This window comes from Anomaloglossus baeobatrachus, chromosome 3, assembly GCF_048569485.1.
Source record: "Anomaloglossus baeobatrachus isolate aAnoBae1 chromosome 3, aAnoBae1.hap1, whole genome shotgun sequence".
Taxonomy (NCBI): domain Eukaryota; kingdom Metazoa; phylum Chordata; class Amphibia; order Anura; family Aromobatidae; genus Anomaloglossus; species Anomaloglossus baeobatrachus.
In genome coordinates, this window is record NC_134355.1 from 22,709,882 (window position 1) to 22,735,815 (window position 25,934).

Sequence of the window (25,934 nt, forward strand, 5' to 3'; positions counted from 1 at the left end):
CCTAACACCAGCACCAGCAGAGAACTCCTAACACCAGCACCAGCAGAGAACTCCTAACACCAGCACCAGCAGAGAACTCCTAACACCAGCACCAGCAGAGAACTCCTAACACCAGCACCAGCAGAGAACTCCTAACACCAGCACCAGCAGAGAGCTCCTAACACCAGCACCAGCAGAGAACTCCTAACACCAGCACCAGCAGAGAGCTCCTAACACCAGCACCAGCAGAGAGCTCCTAACACCAGCACCAGCAGAGAACTCCTAACACCAGCACCAGCAGAGAACTCCTAACACCAGCACCAGCAGAGAACTCCTAACACCAGCACCAGCAGAGAACTCCTAACACCAGCACCAGCAGAGAGCTCCTAACACCAGCACCAGCAGAGAACTCCTAACACCAGCACCAGCAGAGAACTCCTAACACCAGCACCAGCAGAGAACTCCTAACACCAGCACCAGCAGAGAGCTCCTAACACCAGCACCAGCAGAGAACTCCTAACACCAGCACCAGCAGAGAGCTTCTAACACCAGCACCAGCAGAGAACTCCTAACACAAGCACCAGCAGAGAGCTTCTAACACCAGCACCAGCAGAGAACTCCTAACACCAGCACCAGCAGAGAACTCCTAACACCAGCACCAGCAGAGAGCTCCTAACACCAGCACCAGCAGAGAACTCCTAACACCAGCACCAGCAGAGAACTCCTAACACCAGCACCAGCAGAGAACTCCTAACACCAGCACCAGCAGAGAACTCCTAACACCAGCACCAGCAGAGAGCTCCTAACACCAGCACCAGCAGAGAACTCCTAACACCAGCACCAGCAGAGAACTCCTAACACCAGCACCAGCAGAGAACTGCTAACACCAACACCAGCAGAGAGCTCCTAACACCAGCACCAGCAGAGAGCTCCTAACACCAGCACCAGCAGAGAACTCCTAACACCAGCACCAGCAGAGAGCTCCTAACACCAGCAGAGAACTCCTAACACCAGCGCCAGCAGAGAACTCCTAACACCAGCACCAGCAGAGAACTCCTAACACCAGCACCAGCAGAGAACTCCTAACACCAGCCCCAGCAGAGAACTGCTAACACCAACACCAGCAGAGAGCTCCTAACACCAGCACCAGCAGAGAGCTCCTAACACCAGCACCAGCAGAGAACTCCTAACACCAGCACCAGCAGAGAACTCCTAACACCAGCGCCAGCAGAGAACTCCTAACACCAGCACCAGCAGAGAACTCCTAACACCAGCACCAGCAGAGAACTCCTAACACCAGCACCAGCAGAGAACTCCTAACACCAGCACCAGCAGAGAACTCCTAACACCAGCACCAGCAGAGAACTCCTAACACCAGCACCAGCAGAGTGCTCCTAACACCAGCACCAGCAGAGAGCTCCTAACACCAGCACCAGCAGAGAACTCCTAACACCAGCACCAGCAGAGAACTCCTAACACCAGCACCAGCAGAGAACTCCTAACACCAGCACCAGCAGAGTGCTCCTAACACCAGCACCAGCAGAGAACTCCTAACACCAGCACCAGCAGAGAACTCCTAACACCAGCACCAGCAGAGAACTCCTAACACCAGCACCAGCAGAGAGCTCCTAACACCAGCACCAGCAGAGAGCTCCTAACACCAGCACCAGCAGAGAACTCCTAACACCAGCACCAGCAGAGAACTCCTAACACCAGCACCAGCAGAGAACTCCTAACACCAGCACCAGCAGAGAGCTCCTAACACCAGCACCACCAGAGAACTTCTAACACCAGCACCAGCAGAGAACTCCTAACACCAGCGCCAGCAGAGAACTCCTAACACCAGCACCAGCAGAGAACTCCTAACACCAGCACCAGCAGAGAACTCCTAACACCAGCACCAGCAGAGAACTCCTAACACCAGCACCAGCAGAGAGCACCTAACACCAGCACCAGCAGAGAACTCCTAACACCAGCACCAGCAGAGAACTCCTAACACCAACACCAGCAGAGAACTCCTAACACCAGCACCAGCAGAGAGCTCCTAACACCAGCACCAGCAGAGAACTCCTAACACCAGCACCAGCAGAGAACTCCTAACACCAGCACCAGCAGAGAACTCCTAACACCAGCACCAGCAGAGAACTCCTAACACCAGCACCAGCAGAGAACTCCTAACACCAGCACCAGCAGAGAGCTCCTAACACCAGCACCAGCAGAGAACTCCTAACACCAGCACCAGCAGAGAACTCCTAACACCAGCGCCAGCAGAGAACTCCTAACACCAGCACCAGCAGAGAACTCCTAACACCAGCACCAGCAAAGAGCTCCTAACACCAGCACCAGCAGAGAGCTCCTAACACCAGCACCAGCAGAGAGCTCCTAACACCAGCACCAGCAGAGAACTCCTAACACCAGCACCAGCAAAGAGCTCCTAACACCAGCACCAGCAGAGAGCTCCTAACACCAGCACCAGCAGAGAGCTCCTAACACCAGCACCAGCAGAGAACTCCTAACACCAGCACCAGCAGAGAACTCCTAACACCAGCACCAGCAGAGAACTCCTAACACCAGCACCAGCAGAGAGCTCCTAACACCAGCACCAGCAGAGAACTCCTAACACCAGCACCAGCAGAGAACTCCTAACACCAGCACCAGCAGAGAACTCCTAACACCAGCACCAGCAGAGAACTCCTAACACCAGCACCAGCAGAGAGCTCCTAACACCAGCACCAGCAGAGAACTCCTAACACCAGCACCAGCAGAGAACTCCTAACACCAGCACCAGCAGAGAACTCCTAACACCAGCACCAGCAGAGAACTCCTAACACCAGCACCAGCAGAGAGCTCCTAACACCAGCACCAGCAGAGAACTCCTAACACCAGCACCAGCAGAGAACTCCTAACACCAGCACCAGCAGAGTGCTCCTAACACCAGCACCAGCAGAGTGCTCCTAACACCAGCACCAGCAGAGAACTCCTAACACCAGCACCAGCAGAGAGCTCCTAACACCAGCACCAGCAGAGAACTCCTAACACCAGCACCAGCAGAGAACTCCTAACACCAGCACCAGCAGAGAACTCCTAACACCAGCACCAGCAGAGTGCTCCTAACACCAGCACCAGCAGAGAACTCCTAACACCAGCACCAGCAGAGAACTCCTAACACCAGCACCAGCAGAGAACTCCTAACACCAGCACCAGCAGAGAGCTCCTAACACCAGCACCAGCAGAGAGCTCCTAACACCAGCACCAGCAGAGAACTCCTAACACCAGCACCAGCAGAGAACTCCTAACACCAGCACCAGCAGAGAACTCCTAACACCAGCACCAGCAGAGAGCACCTAACACCAGCACCAGCAGAGAACTCCTAACACCAGCACCAGCAGAGAGCTCCTAACACCAGCACCAGCAGAGAGCACCTAACACCAGCACCAGCAGAGAACTCCTAACACCAGCACCAGCAGAGAGCTCCTAACACCAGCACCAGCAGAGAGCTCCTAACACCAGCACCAGCAGAGAACTCCTAACACCAGCACCAGCAGAGAACTCCTAACACCAGCACCAGCAGAGAACTCCTAACACCAGCACCAGCAGAGAACTCCTAACACCAGCACCAGCAGAGAGCTCCTAACACCAGCACCAGCAGAGAACTCCTAACACCAGCACCAGCAGAGAGCACCTAACACCAGCACCAGCAGAGAGCTCCTAACACCAGCACCAGCAGAGAACTCCTAACACCAGCACCAGCAGAGAGCACCTAACACCAGCACCAGCAGAGAGCACCTAACACCAGCACCAGCAGAGAGCTCCTAACACCAGCACCAGCAGAGAGCTCCTAACACCAGCACCAGCAGAGAACTCCTAACACCAGCACCAGCAGAGAACTCCTAACACCAGCACCAGCAGAGAGCTCCTAACACCAGCACCAGCAGAGAACTCCAAACACCAACATCAGCAGAGAGCTCCTAACACCAGCACCAGCAGAGAGCTCCTAACACCAGCACCAGCAGAGAGCTCCTAACACCAGCACCAGCAGAGAACTCCTAACACCAGCACCAGCAGAGAACTCCTAACACCAGCACCAGCAGAGAACTCCTAACACCAGCACCAGCAGAGAGCACCTAACACCAGCACCAGCAGAGAGCTCCTAACACCAGCACCAGCAGAGAGCTCCTAACACCTGCACCAGCAGAGAACTCCTAACACCAGCACCAGCAGAGAGCTCCTAACACCAGCACCAGCAGAGAGCTCCTAACACCAGCACCAGCAGAGAACTCCTAACACCAGCACCAGCAGAGAACTCCTAACACCAGCACCAGAAGAGAGCACCTAACACCAGCACCAGCAGAGAACTCCTAACACCAGCACCAGCAGAGAACTCCTAACACCAGCACCAGCAGAAAGCTCCTAACACCAGCACCAGCAGAGAGCTCCTAACACCAGCACCAGCAGAGAGCTCCTAACACCAGCACCAGCAGAGAACTCCTAACACCAGCACCAGAAGAGAGCACCTAACACCAGCACCAGCAGAGTGCTCCTAGGGGGGGGCCGCTGTCCTCAGTACACCACTCCTTACTCCTTCTGCGGTGAAGCCCCCTGGATGTCAGAGTTGATCCTGATGACATGCGGTGGTCCGCACCCGTCCTCGACTGTGGGGGGCAATAGCCGTCACTATAATTAACTTCTTCCTTGCAGCTAATCTACATCTGCACCGTTCTCTATAGCAGCGATATCTGCAGGCCGGGCCCCGGGACCCCCAGGGAAGATATTGATTAATGGAAATAAGAAGTCCTTTGAAAGGATTTCCGCTTTTCGGGAGATTTATGCGCTTTCTATTCTTGTGAAAATTCCAGGATCTCTCTAGGTAAATACTCATCTAGGTAATGATATTTTCCGAGTTGCAGAATGAGGGTTTAATAATTCATCTTTATGGTTTGGTATAAGTGAGTCTTCTTACATCTTCACTTCTGTGATTCCTGTGCGGGGGACATCAGCGCGGGCCACCTCCGGGCACATTCATCCTGCGCTCTGATGCTGGCAGAAAATTCGATCCGTCCTCTTTAGTTTGTCTGTTACTCGACAATGAGGACTGGTCGTTGTATCTATTCACACAATATGGCACCAACATATTCCGCAGCGCTGCCCCCAGATTCCACCCACGATATACTCCCCGTCCCCAGCGGGGCTCACAGTTCTCTGCCGCACACACTAGGGACATTCAGAGACAGTCATGTGAGCACTTTTTAGGTTGCTTTTATTTGGGCACTGCTAGTTCAGTGTTTGTTTTTTATTTTCCTTCTAGATGGGCACTGTATGGCACCATTTTTTTCAGCACTATATGTTGCATGATATGGCAGTGCTATTTATCTACAAATCCTATTTTCTATTTAGATCCAGATGATTGTAATATTTTGGCCCTATATGGGGCAAATATTTGAGTCTTATTGTCACACAGTGTCTACCAGGAACCCCCAACAAGCGCTATAACGCACAGGATACATTAGGAATATGATACAATGGTGAGCCCTGGTGCTAGGGAGAGGGGAGCGTGGAGTGGGGTCACCTCCTGCCACTCAACTGAGAGTAATCCCTGCACTCCCTATTGTCCCTTCACCTTATCATCGATCACGTGCCTAGGCCCTCACTGGCCCTGAGCTCACCCTGGCGAAAGGACTAGTCACACCATTGCAATAAACCAACACAAGGATAGGAAGACAGACAGGGGTGAAATAGACACAAAAAGGAAAACACTCAAAGCAACTCCAATGCAGCTAAACACCACCGCTGCAACTGTCACAACTCCCCAGCTTCTTCCAGAGAACGGCTCTTTCCAAAATGGTCAGCGTAAGAATGAAGATACTATAACCGGCATCAGATGGGAAGACATGTGACTATTTGTAGCAAAATGGAGTGATCACAAAGAGCTGCACCTGAGATTAAGGCTCTAAAGGACAGACAGACATTAAAGCATATCAGTAGTTTTTAGCAGATTTGTTGCACTTTTCGCAAAGAAAAAGCGCCATGAGCGCCGAAGAGAGAGGAGACACAAGTCATTGTACAAATATGGCGTGCACCATCATTTTCCAGAGAAATAAATTGATATTGAGGGTTACGATAAATCCCCCCTATAAGTTGCTGTTTGAGCATTGTATGGCGGTATTATTTTCTTCCTCGTATCTGCACAATCAGCATATTTCCTCTCTGCTGTTATTTCTCCCACGCCTTCCCCACCTCCCCAGGTCCCATGATCTTCCCTCGGTCTCCAGGCGCCAACTAAACTCATGCACAGAATACATAAAATTCCACGATGGCCAAACTTTGCAAAATATAAGCAGCGAAGCAACTGAAGTGCTGCAATTAAGCAGAATATTTCGTGTATGAATGTCTAGAGCCGACACCAGTTTCTAAGTAACCACAATGGACTCGTGATTCTGACCCTTTAATTAGTGCGTCCACGGACATTTTCTGCCTTAACAATTTCATCTTTTTTTTTTCATGTTATTCTTTTTTATTTTTAATTTTTTTTTGCTCCATCTGTATCTCTCTAAGTATATTAGGAAAAAAGCCCCTTACCGAAATTCTCTCCTCCCCAGATGTCCATGGCGGTGTCGTACTTCCCCAAGTGATTGAACCAAGACTTGTCGATGACAAAGAGTCCTCCAGCGATGACCGGCGTCCTACAGATGACACAGGGGGGACACAATGAGGCAAAAATGTGAATTTGGGAAAATATTCCTGGCAGAGTCCGGCTCTAGCCTCCCCCCCCCCTGATACCTGGTCATTTGTCACTTTACTTTGCAATCGCTAATATTGTCCTTTTTAACTTTTATTGCTCCCCAGGCTCAGAGAAACAATAAACTGAGTTTTTTCTCCTCAGATCCGGCAATGTTGCTCTGTTGCTGCTGTAGTCTCTGCTGATCAGCTGCAGCGGTGACGTGATATCTACAGCACTGCAGCCAATCACTGGGCTCAGCGGCTCATGTGGCCATATCATCAGAGCTTTAAGGGTACTTTACACGCTGCGACATCGCTACCGATATATCGTCGGGGTCACGTCGTTAGTGACGCACATCCGGAGCCGGTAGCGACATCGCAGCGTGTGACACCAAGGAGCGACGATCAATGAGCGCAAAAACGTGAAAAATCGCTGCTCGTTGACACATCGTTCAGTTCCTTAATATCGTTGCTGCTGCAGGTACGAGGTTGTTCCTCGTTCGTGCAGCATACATCGCTATGTGTGACACCGCAGGAACGATGAATATATCCTTACCTGCATCCGCCGGCAATGCGGAAGGAAGGAGGTGGGCGGCATGTTACGGCCGCTCATCTCCGCCCCTCCGCTTCTATTGGACGACTGCCATGTGACGTCGCTGTGATATCGCACGAACTGCCCCCTTAGAAAGGAGGTGGATCGCCAGCAACAGCAACGTCGCTGCCAAATTGCTGCCTGTGGCGCATAACATCGCTGACACCCGTTACACGCACTTACCTTTCCTGCGACGGAAGGGAGCGGTTTGTGCGGCGTCACAGTGACGTCACACGGCAGCCGCCCAATTGAAGTGGAGGGTCGGAGATGAGCGGCCGGAACATCCCGCCCACCTTATTATTTTAGGTGTTTCTGACCCTATGGAATATTAAAAATTCAAACAAGAAAACAACTTTAAGGACTCGGCCATTTTTTCCCCTTTGTTTTTCTTGCCTTCTAAGACCCGCAACACACATCCGTTTAATTTGTACGTGTGTGGTACGTATTTGCACGTACCGGAGACACGGAGACCCATGTTATTCAATGGTAGATGGCACACACATGTAAAATCACACGGAACGGGTGTCCGTGAGGTAAGTACGTGTGTGCGCTTTTCTACACGGACGACATGTCCGTTTTTGGCGGGCAGCACGCAGGCACGGACCCGCTGTAGTCTATGGGTCCGTGCCTGCACGGACCGCACAGGGAGTATCTCCGTGTTCAGCACGTTTTGTGCGTGTGCGTTTTTACACTAGCGATCTTATTTTTTTTTTTAAATTAAATTCAGTATACTTACCTTTTTTCTGCTGTTCTCAGTCATACTTACATTGGCGCTCGGTTTTTTTCTTCCCCCGCCTCATACTTACCAATCCCCGATCACCAGCGCGGCGAGGAACAGCTGTGCAGAGAATACGCGGCAACAATTACTTTGAATATGCCGGCCGCTCATTAATCAATCTCGTATTCCCTGCTTTCCCCACCCACAGACGCCTGTGATTGGTTGCAGTCAGACACGCCCCCCACGCTGAGTGACAGGTGTCTCACTGCACCCAATCACAGCAGCCGGTGGGCGTGTCTATACTGTGCAGTAAAATAAATAAATAAATAATTTAAAAAAATGGCGTGCGGTCCCCCCAGGGAATACGAGTATGATTAATGAGCGGCCGGCTTTTTCAAAGTAATTGTTGCCGCGTATTCTCTGCACAGCTGTTCCTCGCCGCGCTGGTGATCGGGGAGCGGTAAGTATGAGAGAGGGCTGCTAACTTCAGTCACTCGGGGGATTAGCGGTCACTGGTGAATCCTTCACAGGTGACCGCTAATCAGTACGCGGCACACAGACAGAGCCGCGGCATGACAATGAAGTTGGGTGAAGTTCACCCGAGTTCATTCTCATCGCGCAACTCTGTCTGCTGTCAGCCGACATGTATCACCGACATTGTGCAACACACACACACGGACATTCCACACGGACATTCCACGTACACATACACGTTAATTCCACACGTACACACGGCTCGCATACGCCATCACACGGATGCCATACGTACCGGAGAAACGCCCCAAAAAAAACAGAACACGGACCCGAAAAACGGACCGTGTCACACGGACGGTTTTTTTTGCGGAAGTGTGTTTTAGGCCTAAGAGACACATTTATTTTTTATCTTATTTCCACTGCCCTGGACGCTTGTTGCTTTAGTGTTTGTATTTTTCAATTTCACCTTTTAATTTGCAGAATAATGAATTGAAAGGAACACCTTGTGGGTAAAATGTAAATAAAAAATTAAAAAAAAGAAAAAATAATAATTCCATTATTGTTGTTTTTTTATGGCAGGATAAATCCCCTGATGATATTATTATGTGGACCAGTACAATTCCCGAGATACAAAAGTCATAAAGGGTTTTTTTGTGTTTTTTTATTGCTGTTTATTTTAGTTTAAAAGTCTGAAATAAAACTTTATCTTTGTGTCACCACATCCTGAGATGTCACCTTTTTTCTCTCTTTTTCATTTTTGGTCTATGTTAAAGCTATAAAACTTTACTGGTACAATTTCCAGCCTTTTTATGATTATTTATTTATTTGTTTATTTTTTAACCAGTTCAGGACTGGACAATCTTCCCCCTTTTCTGATCATTTTTAGTGATTTTTTTTGTACATACGCTTTTTAAATGTTGTTCTTGTTCAGAGATATTGAAATTATTTTGCCTCTTTTTCATGATACATTAGGCTTGATTTTTATGTCATTTTTAAATTCCTTTTCTTTTTACTTATATAAAACAATATGAAATATATGACTATTTTTCAAATTTCTTCATTCGGTTAACACAAAAGATAATTAAAAAAAATTCTAATTTCGCTCCCCTTTTCCTAATAAATTATTTGTATACACTGAATTTTTTTTTTCCACTGAGCAAATTTTTTTTTAAATCAGATTATTTTTATTAACATTTTTTAAAGCAAATTTGGACTTGAACTCGTGAAGTGTCTTTTTTTTGTTTTATTTTTCCTTTCTTTTTAAGAGTATTTTAATTCTCATTTATTTTACACACTATGGCCACCTGTAAGGTGTTAAAATACAATTGAGGGGCATTTTAACATATTACTACATTTTTTTTATTGCTGATTTCCCCTGTAACTGGGGCCGGTATATTAAACACAATTGAGCATTTTAACATATTAATACATTCTTTTTATTGCTGATTTCCCCTGTAACTGGGGCCGGTATATTAAACACAATTGAGGGGCATTTTAACATAATAATACATTCTTGTTATTGCTGATTTCCCCTGTAACTGGGGCCGGTATATTAAACACAATTGAGGGGCATTTTAACATATTAATACATTCTTGTTATTGCTGATTTCCCCTGTAACTGGGGTCAGTATAATCAATACAATTGAGGGGCATTTTAACATATTAATACATTCTTTTTATTGCTGATTTCCCCTCTAACTGGGGCCGTATATTAGCCGCAGTTACAGGGGAAATTCAGCATTTTTTACTGCAAAGCAGTGATGACTGATAGAGATGAGATGATCTAAACTTTAAAGTTTGGTGTTTGTACCAAACACAGGCTTTACAAAAAAAAAATCAGTGTTTGGGTTTGGAGTTTGGGTGCTTTACGTATGGAAACCAGTTGAGCAAGCATTGGTGTGCTCAGGAACGCTCGGTTGATTGCAATGTTTGAATGGCTCTCACTGGGGGTAAAATCAGCGGATGTAGGGTGTACAAAAACAATGAAAAAAAAGACCCCCTGTGCTCCCTCCCCTGGAAGTGCTCAGTTAATGGCTGGCTGTATGTGGGAGGAGAGTCATACTGCCCAAAAAGTGACTTCCAATGGGGTTCAGGTAAAGTTCGGGTCCAGAAAAGAACTTTATCTAAAGTCTGGCTGAACCCGCAGAATCCGAACTTCCACGGGTCCGCCCATCTCTATTGATTGGGTCTCCTAGAAGTCTCCTACTGCCTACAAACTCTGTACATCCATTGATCACAAGACCATTAGTCCAGAAGAGGAAAGGCACAATGGCTGACATACTGTTGCTGCAGCCGATGCAGCTACACTTGGGGCCCAGAGGTAAAGAGGGCGCCCAGAGGTGAAGGGGGGGACCCAGGAACAATTTCTTGCACAGGGACCCCAAGTTGTCAGTGTCTGCCCCTGGAAGTAAACACAGCGCTTTTTCAGCACTGTATATATAGTGATTGGGAAAACAGAGATAGTAATAAACCATCTCTGACTTCTCTGTGCGGAGTCCGGCTGTGTCTGACAGCTGGCTTTACGCTGCACTATCTGCATGATCTTTAGCAACCACCTTACTCTGCACTGACATTTTAAGACGTCAATGCAAAGTAAAGAGCATACCAACCAGATGTTTAAAGTTTATGGGCAGTCCAGAAGTCGTTAATGTTAAACTTTGTGTGTTTTTTATGGTTTTTTTAGTCTTTCTTGGAAACTTGATTGCTTGTACAACACTGTAGCTCTGGAGTTGATAAACTCCTTCAATGCAATAGAAATTATCTGCTGATATTAGAGCTAGTTCCCGAGCCTGCTCCAAAAAACACTCTGCAACAAAAGAAAGTTTTTTCACGTGTTTTAAGGTCAGTTTTTTAAATTTCAGTTGAAATTTTCCAAAAAACCTTTATATGTCTCTAACTGAAATTGGAGGGAGGAATGATGGGTATCCTCTTCTGTAATAGCTACTCATCCTGACCCAAAATGACATTGATGTTTAGGTTTTTGGGTTTTTATACTTACTTTATTGGTTCTGTGGGGTCCAATCTCTTAGCTTTTTGCTCTGCAGTGAGCTGCTCCCACTTAAAGTGCAAACTCCAGTCAAAGCCTGATAAAAAAATAAATAATATATGTATATAAATATAGAAAACGTATCAGATTTTTTTTTTTCAATAGCAGCACCACTCTGTTTTTATTGGCTGTATCTGGAACTGCAAGTCAGTCCTACAGAAGTAAATAGGATTGAGCTACAATACCAGACACTGGCCACACACAAGAGTGGTGCTGTTTCTTTAAAATAGCGGCTCTGTTTTTCCAATCTCTTACCACCCACTAACCATTTTACTAGTTCAATGACTTTACCTGAGGTGAGGTCACTGAGTTCAACTCAGGTCAGTTCACCTGAGGTCACAGCTGAGGTACCATGTGAACCCCAGCTGTGACCTCAGGTGAAGTTATTGAATTTATGTGCACATGTTCAGTATTTGGCTGCAGACATTTCTGCACCAAAACTTTATCTTCTGGCAAAAAATTGAACCAAAACCTCATCAAAATGCATGCTGTATTTGTGCTGTTTTAGACAGGAGATGCAGATTTGGTACAAAAATGTCTGCAACCAAATACTGAACATGTGCAGATAACCTAATCTGGTAATCGGGCATTGCCTTCAATGACTTCACCTGAGATGAGGTCACTGAGTTCAAATCAGGTCAGTTCACATGAAGTCACAGCTGGAGGACCATGGGAACTGCCAGCTGTGACCTCGGGTGAACTCAATGACATCACTGCTCTCACAGCTGCAGCTGTGTCAATGTTTCCCTGACGTCGCAGTGATCAGTCACGTTTTCTAATGCGACTGTGCACTGTGACATCAAATGTAGCCGATGCGGGATCATCATGGGATGTCGTGTCATGGATTACGTAGGACCTACAGTTGTGTTTTGGGGATTAATAAATTGGAGAAAGAGGGTGTTTGTTTTTTTTAAAATAAATAATTTTTCTTTGTTTTGTGTTTATTTCTTTTGACTTACAGGGTTAGTAATGGGGGCATGCCATAGACTCCTCCCAATTATTAACCTTGGGCTAGATGACAGCTTATTTGACATGCTACAGCTGTCATTAACCCCTTATAGTACCCCCATTGCTATTGCATCAGGGCAATAGGGATGAGCAAAGTAAAGTGCTGGAATGGGAGCATCTAAAGGACTCAACAATTAGGAGCAGCTGCAGGCTGCTATATTTAACCATGAGCCTCCCCAGCCTGAGAATGGCAGCCCCCAGCTGTACAATTTATTATGCTGGGTATCAAAATTAGGGGGTGACATCAAAACTTTTTTTATATTATTTATTTAAATGATTAAAAAAGTGCTTGGGGTCCCTTATATTTTGATACACAGCTAAGATAAGGCACACAGCTGGGGACTGCGGGCTGTAGCTGTCCCCATTATCTGTGTTAGGGTCCCCTGTATTTTAATACCTATGTCATTTTTTCCAATTATTTATTTATTTTTACACTCCACTTCGGGGACCAAGACAGCTAGTGTGAGGGCAAGCAATCACATATGCCAGCCCAAAGGGTGGGCGGGGGAAGCAGGACTGCAACCAATCACAAACACTCTCACAGAGGGTGGGCGGGGAAACAAGACTGCAAACAATCACATACATGGTCACAGAGGGTGGGCGGGGAAACAAGACTGCAACCAATCACAGACAGTGTCACAGAGGGTGGAGGTAGGAAGCAGGACTGCAACCAATCACAAACACTGTCACAGAGGGTGGGCGGAGGAAGCAGGACTGCAACCAATTACAGACACTGTCACAGAGGGTGAGCAGGGGAAGCAGGACTACAACCAATCACTGAGGGTGGGCGAGGGGAAGCAGGACTGCAACCAATCACAGACAGTGTCACAGAGGGTGGGCGGGGGAAACAAGACTGCAAACAATCACATACATGTCACAGAGGGTGGAGGTAGGAAGCAGGACTGCAACCAATCACAAACACTCTCACAGAGGGTGGGCGGGGAAACAAGACTGCAACCAATCACAGACAGTGTCACAGAGGGTGGAGGTAGGAAGCAGGACTGCAACCAATCACAAACACTGTCACAGAGGGTGGGCGGAGGAAGCAGGACTGCAACCAATTACAGACACTGTCACAGAGGGTGAGCAGGGGAAGCAGGACTGCAACCAATCACAGACACAATCACTGAGGGTGGGCGAGGGAAGCAGCACTGCAACCAATCAGATACTGTCACAGAGGGTGGGTAGGGGAAGCAGGACTGCAACCAATCACAGAATGTCACAGAGGGTGGGCGGGGGAAGCAGGACTGCAACCAATCACAGAATGTCACAGAGGGTGGGCGGGGGAAACAGGACTGCAACCAGTCACAGACACTGTCACATAGGGTGGGTGGGGAAGCAGGACTGCAACCAATCACAGACAATGTCACAGAGGGTGTGCAGGGGAAGCAGGACTGCAACCAGTCACAGACACTCTCACAAAGGGTGGGCGGGGGAAACAGGACTGCAATCAATCACAGACAGTGTCACAGAGGGTGGGCGGGGAATCAGTGCATATTCATGAGCTTTAATGATGGGACAGGGAAACTGTGTGACAGCCGTGGGGAAACGAAGAGTATTAGATATCGAGAATACCTTAATATTTGTGCTAGTAACGAATAGTGATGAATATATTCGCTCATCACTAGTAGCCACATATATCATTTGGTAAGCACAGACGTTTGTGCACGGTTAATATAACAGCATGGATGCCCCGTGGGCATTAATTACAATGCCCTATATCTGTGACTCCTCTCTGCTACTACAGTAAGTTGTAATCTGCCGGCAGCTTGTTTTCCACATTAGGCGCAGCTTTCCTGAGTGGGTCTGGATCTGCGGTGGAGGAAACATCTGCTCGGCTGTAAGGTAAGACATTGTGTTCTGCTCATCTGTAATCTCTCCACATTTACTGCACTTAATGCTCCCGAGACCCGGCGCACAGGAGTAAATGAAGCATGTAATGTAAAATAAAATGTAAAATAACCACTATTCAGACCATAAGGGGAACTTCTTTATTGCAAAAATCCTACTTAAATTGAAGTTGTGCGGCAGCACCGGACCCGACCTGGGGGGAAGAGTGCAGATCACAAAGTCCCAAAATAGCAGTGATCCATATGGACAAAACAAGGGAGGAAAAACATCACCTCCACATTACATTCAGCTTCATACAACAGACGTCCAGTGAAAGCAGGTAAAACACCTGACCGAAATGTGATCTATCTTACTTTACAAAGAATACTACTATAATACTGCCCCCTATGTACAAGAATATAACTACTATAATACTGCCCCTATGTACAAGAATATAACTACTATAATACTGCCCCCTATGTACAAGAGTATAACTACTATAATACTGCCCCTATGTACAAGAATATAACTACTATAATACTGCCCCTATGTACAAGAATATAACTAGTATAATACTGCTCCTATATACAAGAATATATCTACTATAATACTGCCCCTATATACAAGAATATAACTACTATAATACTGCCCCCTATGTACAAGAATATAACTACTATAATACTGCCCCTATGTACAAGAATATAACTACTATAATACTGCCCCTATGTACAAGAATATAACTACTATAATACTGCCCCTATGTACAAGAATATAACTACTATAATACTGCTCCTATATACAAGAATATATCTACTATAATACTGCTCCTATGTACAAGAATATAACTACTATAATGCTGCCCCTATGTACAAGAATATAACTGCTATAATACTCCCCCTATGTACAAGAATATAACTACTATAATACTGCCCCATGTACAAGAATATAACTACTATAATACTGCCCCTATGTACAAGAATATTACTATAATACTGCCCTCTATGTACAAGAATATAACTACTATAATACTGCCCCTGTGTACAAGAATATAACTACTATAATACTGCCCCCTATGTACAAGAATATAACTACTATATAACTACCCCTTATGTTCAAGAATATAACTACTATAATACTGCCCCTATGTACAAGAATATAACTACTATAATACTGCCACTATGTACAAGAATATAACTACTATAATACTGCCCCCTATATACAAGAATATAACTACTATAATACTGCCCCTATGTACAAGAATATAACTACTATAATACTGCCCCCTATATACAAGAATATAACTACTATAATACTGCTCCTATGTACAAGAATATAACTACTATAATACTGCCCCCTATGTACAAGAATATAACTACTATAATACTACTCCTATGTATAAGAATATGACTACTATAATACTGCTCCTATGTACAAGAATATAACTACTATAATACTGCCCTTATATACAAGAATATAACTACTATAATACTGCCCCTATGTACAAGAATATAACTACTATAATACTGCTCTCTATGTACAAGAATATAACTACTATAATACTGCCCCTATGTACAAGAATATAACTACTATAATACTGCTCCTATGTACAAGAATATAACTACTATAATACTGCCCTTATATACAAGAATATAACTACTATAATACTGCCCCTATGTACAAGAATATAACTACTATAATACTGCTCTCTATGTACAAGAATATAACTACTATAATACTGCCCCTATGTACAAGAATATAACTACTATAATACTGCCCCCTATATACAAGAATATAACTACTATAATACTGCTCCTATGTACAAGAATATAACTACTATAATACTGCCCCCTATGTACAAGAATATAACTACTATAATACTACTCCTATGTATAAGAATATGACTACTATAATACTGCTCCTATGTACAAGAATATAACTACTATAATACTGCCCTTATATACAAGAATATAACTACTATAATACTGCCCCTATGTACAAGAATATAACTACTATAATACTGCTCCTATGTACAAGAATATAACTACTATAATACTGCTCCTATGTACAAGAATGTAACTACTATAATATTGCCCCCTATGTACAAGAATATAACTACTATAATACTGCCCTTATATACAAGAATATAACTACTATAATACTGCCCCTATGTACAAGAATATAACTACTATAATACTGCCCCATGTACAAGAATATAACTACTATAATACTGCCCCTATGTACAAGAATATTACTATAATACTGCCCTCTATGTACAAGAATATAACTACTATAATACTGCCCCTGTGTACAAGAATATAACTACTATAATACTGCCCCCTATGTACAAGAATATAACTACTATATAACTACCCCTTATGTACAAGAATATAACTACTATAATACTGCCCCTATGTACAAGAATATAACTACTATAATACTGCCACTATGTACAAGAATATAACTACTATAATACTGCCCCCTATATACAAGAATATAACTACTATAATACTGCCCCTATGTACAAGAATATAACTACTATAATACTGCCCCTATATACAAGAATATAACTACTATAATACTGCTCCTATGTACAAGAATATAACTACTATAATACTGCCCCCTATGTACAAGAATATAACTACTATAATACTACTCCTATGTATAAGAATATGACTACTATAATACTGCTCCTATGTACAAGAATATAACTACTATAATACTGCCCTTATATACAAGAATATAACTACTATAATACTGCCCCTATGTACAAGAATATAACTACTATAATACTGCTCTCTATGTACAAGAATATAACTACTATAATACTGCCCCTATGTACAAGAATATAACTACTATAATACTGCTCCTATGTACAAGAATATAACTACTATAATACTGCCCTTATATACAAGAATATAACTACTATAATACTGCCCCTATGTACAAGAATATAACTACTATAATACTGCTCTCTATGTACAAGAATATAACTACTATAATACTGCCCCTATGTACAAGAATATAACTACTATAATACTGCCCCCTATATACAAGAATATAACTACTATAATACTGCTCCTATGTACAAGAATATAACTACTATAATACTGCCCCCTATGTACAAGAATATAACTACTATAATACTACTCCTATGTATAAGAATATGACTACTATAATACTGCTCCTATGTACAAGAATATAACTACTATAATACTGCCCTTATATACAAGAATATAACTACTATAATACTGCCCCTATGTACAAGAATATAACTACTATAATACTGCTCCTATGTACAAGAATATAACTACTATAATACTGCTCCTATGTACAAGAATGTAACTACTATAATATTGCCCCCTATGTACAAGAATATAACTACTATAATACTGCTCCTATGTACAAGAATATAACTACTATAATACTGCTCCTATGTATTAGAATATAACTACTATAATACTGCTCCTATGTACAAGAATATAACTACTATAATACTGCTCCTATGTACAAGAATATAACTACTATAATACTGCTCCTATGTATTAGAATATAACTACTATAATACTGCCCCTATGTACAAGAATATAACTATTATACTGTCCCTAATGGAGGAAAAAAGTTAGCATTCTTTAATCTGTGATCAGTGTTACCAGCACGAGGTTTCTATAGTTCACATTTTCGGGTGTTGACCTCGTCTCTCACCTCCTCTGAGATCTGAAGATGCAGCAATATAAGCAAATGTGTCCAGGTTGATGATGTCTATAACAGGACTCACAACACGAGTCGGCTCCTGTGAACACATAAATACATGTGCAGTAAATATCTGTGTCCGTCTCATTTCTGGGCAGTTACCTTCTTTTGTTTTTTTGTGGGTTTTTTATTACTTTTTAGGATTTTTCCATCATTCTTCCCCAAGTAGTGTGGCATTTCTCACCTCTTTCACTCTTTTCAGTAGGGGAGGGAGCCAGTCCTTATTGACTTCACAGTGACTGTCCAGGAAAGTGAGGACTTTGGCCTTTGCTAGCTCCGCTCCTCTTACACGAGACCGTATTAAACCTGTTAAGATCAAATAAGGATGGTCACAGAGGTGATACCAACAACGAACATATTACGGTACTTATCAGCTATTGTAGAGGAAAGGATTGTTGATAAAGTAAAAGCTCCACTCAGTGCCAGTCTGCTGCCTCTAAAGCCAACACATTATTGTCATGTGTTAGGGAAAGCATGACTTTAAGACAAAAAAAATAAATAAATCTTTAACCTCTTCATAGAGGGCTCATGTGACCCTCCCAAGCCCATCACAAGGTTCAGCATGATGGTGGAGTTACATTAGGGTTTATGTGCCCTGCCATATTACGTTTCTGGTTTGGACAACCATGATATAAGTGCATATTGTTCTTTACTACTCCTCCATACACCTCCAGTCATTGATGCAAATGATCCTCGAGATTCGAAAGATCTGACATTTAGATTATGGATTAAATTTATACATTTACTAGAAAGTACTCAACCTCAGGGGAAGAGCTAATTTACATGTAGGACCCACCCCTGAGGAACAGGGTTTTATCTTCTGACACAATTGACAGCTTACCTGATAGCAATTGTAAGTGAAAGGGGAAACAGGTTTGTTAAGTTTCAGCCAAGTTACAGAAAGGGCAAACATCCCGATATTTAAGCAAAATCCAACTATCAACAGCAAAAAGGAGCCACCAGATTCTTCTTCCATGCATACATTTTGCCCCCTGCTACATGATTTTCTGTCTGAAACCATAATTTTATTGATGGAGGTTTACATAAAAGGTGTATTCTCAATAATACCTTACCAATCCTGAGACTTCACTGTGGCCCATTTACTGTTTTTCTTGAGACTGTGGCACAATCTTGTGAATGTTAGCACTCTCACACACGGGTAACGGAAAAGGGGAATACCTACTTCAGGGAGAAAAAACACCCACACCCAATTCGTCCCTGTACAGACTAGAAAAACCTTAGCATACAACTCAAAACACCACCTTGGACCTGACTCCCTAAAAGGCTATCGAGTTGTTTCTTGTACCTCCTGATGGACCAGAAGGGAGGCCACAACACACAGTCTACAAAGGAAAGAAAGGTATGCAGAAAGACACAAAAACCCAGAGTGATAAAACTAAAACACTTTCATGTAAGGTAGAAAGAGAAAGCTAAAGAGAGCTACAAATAAGCAGATCAAGTAATGAAACCACCTAAGGCCTCTGCCACACATACGTGAAAATCACGCACCTGCCACGAGACATATTTTCCTTGCGTGTTGCGTTTGGTAAGTACGTGTCTCCGGTACGTGCGGCCCACGTGTGTTCTACGTGTGCTATCCGCGATAACACACAGAGAACCGGTAATTTGCATACTCATGTGGTCCTTGCTGCTGTCCAGGGTACTGATCTTCGGTCTCCGGTCCTGCCGACTCCCCGCTGCTGCTGCTTCCGGCCGCAGTGAAGTGATTATTAAATGAGCATAATGAGCGGCATTCGGCAGCAAGTGACAGCAGCGGCAGAGACAGGAGGGGCTGGAGAAGGTGAGTAAAGATTTGTTATTTTTTTCTCTGACACGTGAGTTTTCTCCAGCGCGTTTCACACGGGACCGCATCCACACTACATCCGTGTGGTACGGGTGCGGGCCGTGTGACACCCGTGATGCCGGAGAAAAAAGGACATGTAAGCGTGAGAAACACACGGACACATGTAAGTACGGAACGGACACACATTCCGTTCCAAAATACTTACGTGTGTCCAAACCATTAGGAATACATAGGTCCAGGTGTGTACGTGTCTCCGGTACGTGAGAAAACTGTCAAACACGTACCGGAGGGACGAACGTGTGACAGAGGCCTAAAAGAGGTGAAAGGAAAAGGTGCTATGAAGGAAAACAAACCGACTGACTGCAGGAACCAAACTGGTGTCTACTCAATAAGGTAAAACCCAAAGCTGAAGGGCTGGATTCCCTAAACACAAGTCCACCTAGAGGTATAGCCAGCAAGGAAGTGCAGTGAAAGGTGAACATATATAACCCAATCCAGAATGTCATAGGGTAGACAAATTGGGAAACACCTGGAGAGGAATGAACCAAAAAGGAGAACAAAGACAATAAGAACCATCATTATTTGAAAAAGGAAGAAAAGGAACATCCGACAGAGGAACAGATGATGCAACAACAGGTCACCAGAACGAATAGCCAAACCAAGCCACGACTCTGCTCCCAGCTGCAAATGAGCGGAAAAAGTTAAACCTCCCAGAAACCACCTGAAAGAGGTGAATGGAAAAGGTGCAGGGAAGGAAAACAAACCTACTGACTGCAGGAACTAAACTGGTGTGTACCCATTGAGGTAAACCCCTAAACTGAAGGGCTGTAACTACTACACATGTGAAGCCCCGCTAGTATGTGTCGGTGCAGTACCTTCAGGGACTCCACGTGGATGGAACAGTCTGGTCACAGGTAGGGAACCTTCTTTTAGGATTGTCGTGACGCCACTCTCAGTATTGCGGTCAGCGGGGACCGCCACTGCAGATTAAGGGATGCCTGGGGCTGATGGTGGGTGCAGTCAGTATATTAGCCCCCTGAGAGTGAGGCAAGCCCCAGGCCCCGGTGTATGTGTGTGGGACCACAGGTCGCAGAATGACTCAAACACAGTCCAAGAAGTCTTTCAACGTGTTTACTCACTGTTTGGAGGTCACGGTGAGATGCCCGGGCGACACTGTGATAACCAGGTTGAACCAGGAATTCCAGGAGGCCGTTCTGAGGGTAGCTGTCCACTCGCCTTCCTTGCACTCTTTCTGTTTTAGGAGGATCCTTTGCTTGAAGCGTGGTAGGACCCCTCCAGGGAAGCTGTTACCACCCTGCTCCCCTCTGTCTCTGGCTCGTCTGCCGGCAGCGTGGCCTTGGTGGGATGGCTTCTGGCCCTGTCCCCTTATGGGCCTGGTGATTGCTGCTTGGCTCAAGCTCTGTGTAGTCGTGGTGAGGGCATGAAGTACCCCCCCCCACCTGTAGGTTAAGCAGCTCTGGATGATCTGCTGCCTGTACTGGGGACCTAGTTCCCCTTGTGTGCTCGGATACCGGGATCTCCGTACTCAGCCACCCTTCTCTCTGGATGATTTTCAGGCCGACCCACGGTACTCCTTTCTCCCCCGCTTTCAGCTACTGCACTCCTCAGGACCTGTCTCACACTCTAGAGCTCCTCTGCCCTGCTTCCTCACACTTCAACTTCTTCCTCCAGACTCCCCTCTTCCTCTCTCTCTCTGCCCTGCTTCCTAGCAACCAGCCCCTGAACACACCCCCAGCTGGGAATTGAAAGTTAACCCCTTGTGGCTACCCAAGGGTCCCCTCTGGTAATGTGGGAGGCCTGGTCACTATATGTTTGTGTGTGCACCTCATCCTGGCCTTTGGAGATTACCTGGAAGCATTGCTCCCGCATGGGTGCAATACTCTGTGGTGCCTGACCAGGTCAGGGGCGCCACATTCCCCCTTAGTTATCATCAGCACGTCCTCGGGCTGCAAAGACAAGAGAAAGAAAAAAGGTAATTACAAACTTTTCCCACACAGGGGCAATTATTTACATTTAAACATACCAGGTACCATTCCACCACCAACCACCCACATGTCCGAACCCCACCCTAAAACCTCCAGGAGGTAGGTCGCCGGTCCTTTTGGTGACCAGAGCTGGGCCATCACATTCCCCAGACCTTTTCTCCAATCTTCCTCTCCTGAGGAGAGTGGTGTAAGGTAGGCCCCATAAACAGGCGTACCCGCTTCCGAGTGTTGGAGGGCAGGCCCCATAAACAGGCGTGCCCCCTTGTTGGTGCAGAGCCATGCCCCTCAACAGGCAGATTCTGGGGTTGATACCAAGGAGGCAACTTTTTACAATGCAAAGTTTGTGGTTAAATCCAGTTCATAACCGGTGGTCCATTTTTTTTTTTTTTAAAGTGCACGTGAACTAGTGCAAAGAAAACATTTTAAAGAGGTCTCACAATAGTCCTTGTGGGCACATTTCACTTAAACGTTACTTAACTGTAAACAGGTTAAACATTACATTTCATACTGTCACTTTGAACTAAACTGTACTTTCTCTATAGCGTAATGGGAGCTGACCAAAGTTGCTGCGGGTTGATCTACGCAGTACTACACTGTCATCTGTCTGAGGTTGTGTCCTCCCACCCGATGTATGTGTCTCAATGTGAATAATAGGTGTGCTAGGTATTGATGCCAGTGCATGGTCTTCTGCTTCAGCTACATTTGGCTCTTCCAGGTTCTGAACAGGTTCTTCTGGTTCTCTTACTTCTCTAGATTGAGGGAATGTAATAACCGGAATAACTACTGCTCCATTGTATTGAGGCCAACTTGCTGGAAAATCTCCAAGTACAGTATGGATCATCTTTTCTTTTGGTTCTTGAACTGGCAAAGGGTTGGGAATTTCTTCAGGGGTTCTTAGTTGTTCAGGACATTTCTTTAGGCGATCTCTAGAAACGACAGCTGTTGTTTTTCCTCCATCCTTGCTGATACGGCATGTCTTTTCATTGCTAAGCGTCGATGGTAACACAGTATAGGGTTCTTCTTCCCAGTGATTGTCAAGTTTATGACGTCTTCTCTTTCTTTTGAGAACTATATCTCCTGGCATCAAAGGAACAGCAGGTGCTTTTCGATTGTAGGCCTTTTCTTGTTTCTCACGCTGCTGAGTCAGGCTTCGCTCCACACACTCTTGTACTTTCTTGTATTGGGCTTGGCGGTTGGAATCCCAATCAGCACCTTGTAGATGGTCTTCAGGGGTCTCAACTCCCATTTCCAGATCTACTGGCAATCTCCCTGGTCTGGCCCTCATCAGGTATGCCGGTGTGCAGTTCGTGGAACTCACAGGAATGTTGTTATACATGTCCACTAGATCGGGCAGTTTTTCCGGCCACTGACTTCGTTCTTCTAGTGGGAGCGTCTTCAGAAGGTCGAGAATGATGTGGTTCATCTTCTCACACATGCCATTGGTCTGAGGATGGTAAGGCGTAGTACGGATCTTCTGGCAGCCGTATAGATTACAAAACTCCTTAAACACTTCAGCTTCAAAGGCTGGTCCTTGGTCAGTGAGCACTTGGTCTGGATAGCCATGTGGTCGACAGAAATGTGTCTGGAACGCTTTGGCTGCAGTTTGACCTGTCAAGTCCTTGACTGGTACTACCACCAGGAATCTGGAGTAGTGGTCAACCATAGTGAGAGCGTAGTTGTAGCCTTGTCTGCTGGGTGCCAACTTTACATGGTCCAGGGCCACGATCTCCAGGGGCCGTTTAGTTTGGATTGGCTGGAGTGGTGCTCTCTGGCTGTGCTGGTCTTTTCTTCTAAGATTGCAGGGCCCGCAGTTTCGACACCACTTCTCTAGGGCAGATCTCATGCCCACCCAGTAGAATCTTACTTTAAGTAGGGCCTCCAGTTTCTTCCAACCAAAGTGGCCTGCACCATTGTGATAGGCTTCTAGCACCATCCTCGTATCCTTCTGTGGTACAATCACTTGCCACACCTTCTCATGCGTCCTCGGGTCAATGATGCTCCTGTAAAGTTTGTCTTGATAGATGAATAATCGACCCCTCTCCTTCCATAGGTACTGTGCCTCAGGTGGGGCTCCTTTGTCAAGGCTGGCGCCCGGCTGGCTGATCAGTTTCTTTACCAAGCCTACCGCTGGATCATTTTCCTGGGTCTCCTTCCAGTTGTAGTGAGGTAGTGGGTTCAGGGTCACCTCTTGGCGGTTGGCACGCGACTGCCGACACTGTTTTGCTCCATGGCGATGGAACGCTGGCAGCTCAATCTCTTCAAGATCATCTTCATCTTCACCCTCGTCTGCTAGGTGAGGCATCCTGGACAGAGCATCTGCGTTGCCGTTCTTGCGGCCAGCTCGATACTTGACAGTAAAGTCATAATTCGCCAGTCGGGCTACCCAACGCTGCTCCATGGCACCCAATTTAGCAGTATCCAAGTGGGTCAGGGGGTTGTTGTCCGTGAAGACAGTGAATTTGGTGGCTGCCAGGTAGTGTTTGAACCGCTCTGTGATAGCCCATACCATGGCCAGGAACTCTAGCTTGAATGAGCTATAATTCTCTGGGTTTCTTTCAGTAGGCCTGAGCTTCCTGCTGGCGTAAGCAATCACACGCTCTTTGCCTCCCTGCACCTGTGAAAGCACTGCTCCCAGTCCCACATTACTGGCATCTGTGTACAGTACGAATGGCAGACCGTAGTCAGGGTAGGCTAGGATCTCTTCACCCGTCAAGGCCCCTTTCATTTGTCTGAAGGAGTGTTCTTCTGCTTCTCCCCAGTGAAATGGCGGGCCGGAGGTCTTTCCTTTCTTCTTTGGGTGGCCTACCAGGAGCTCTTGCAAAGGCGCTGCCATTTTCGTGTAGCCCTTGATGAACCTTCTGTAGTAGCCTACCAAGCCAAGGAACTGGCGTACCTCCCGGACGGTAGTAGGTGTGGGCCATTCCTGGATGGCTGTGACCTTCTCTGGGTCCGGTGCTACTCCTTCTGCACTGACCAAGTGACCTAGGTACTGGACCTTTGGCTTCAGTAGATGGCACTTGGATGGTTTCAGCTTCATTCCATATCGGGATAGCGCTTCAAAGACTTCAGCCAGGTGTTTCAGGTGGTCCTCGTAGGTCTTGGAGTACACGATGACATCATCCAGGTAGAGCAGGACGGTCTCAAAGTTGAGGTGCCCTAGGCAGCATTCCATAAGCCTCTGGAAGGTCCCGGGGGCATTGCAGAGTCCAAATGGCATGCTGTTGAACTCACAGAGGCCCATTGGGGTGGTGAAGGCCGTCTTCTCCCGATCTTCCTCTGCTACAGATACTTGCCAGTAGCCACTAGTAAGATCTAGGGTAGAAAAGTAGTTGGAGGTTTTTAAGGCAGCGAGGGATTCCTCTATCCTTGGCAAAGGGTAGGCATCCTTGTGTGTTATCTGATTTATCCGTCTGTAATCCACACACATCCTCATCGTGCCATCCTTCTTCCTCACCAGGACTAGGGGAGCTGCCCAGGGGCTACAACTGTCCCTTATGACGCCTGCCTCCTTCATGTCCTTCAGCATGTCCTTTGTGCGCTGGTAATGGGCTGGTGGAATAGGCCTATGTCTTTCCTTAATGGGAGGATGACTGCCTGTGGGTATGTGATGTTGCACCCCTTTGATCCTACCAAAGTCTAGTGGGTTCTTACTAAAGACCTGCTCGTATTCCTGCACGACCCTGTAAACCCCATGTTTCTGGTAGTCGGGTGTAGAGTCAGTCCCCACGTGTAGTTTCTGGCACCAATCCTCTAACTGCTTTTGGGAGGTCTCGCCCTCTTTTGAGTCAGCTTGTGTCAGGGGACCTACAGGTGTTATGGCGTCATCTGAGCATGTAAACAGTTTGGCTATGGTAGCGTACCTTGGTAGTCTGGCTTCCTCCTCCCCACAGTTCAACACTCGTACAGGCACTCGTCCCTTGTGTACATCAACTACCCCCCTGGCTGTCAGAATCGTGGGCCAGTGGTCTGAATGAGTGGGCTCTAGTACAGCCTGGTAATCTTGTCCTCTG

The 25,934-nt window shown here is 45.7% G+C and overlaps 1 protein-coding gene across 1 annotated transcript in view; it reads right to left on the reverse strand.

The window, feature by feature from the left end:
- Nucleotides 1-25,934, reverse strand: part of GALNT14 (polypeptide N-acetylgalactosaminyltransferase 14) — a 195,232-nt gene that overhangs the window by 85,523 nt on the left and 83,775 nt on the right. The window contains exons 5-8 of the mRNA XM_075341425.1: nucleotides 18,299-18,420; nucleotides 18,067-18,154; nucleotides 11,479-11,563; nucleotides 6,556-6,659 (exon numbers count right to left, since the gene is read on the reverse strand). Of these exons, the coding sequence (XP_075197540.1) occupies nucleotides 6,556-6,659; nucleotides 11,479-11,563; nucleotides 18,067-18,154; nucleotides 18,299-18,420 (399 nt within the window). The remainder of the gene's footprint in view (nucleotides 1-6,555; nucleotides 6,660-11,478; nucleotides 11,564-18,066; nucleotides 18,155-18,298; nucleotides 18,421-25,934) is intronic.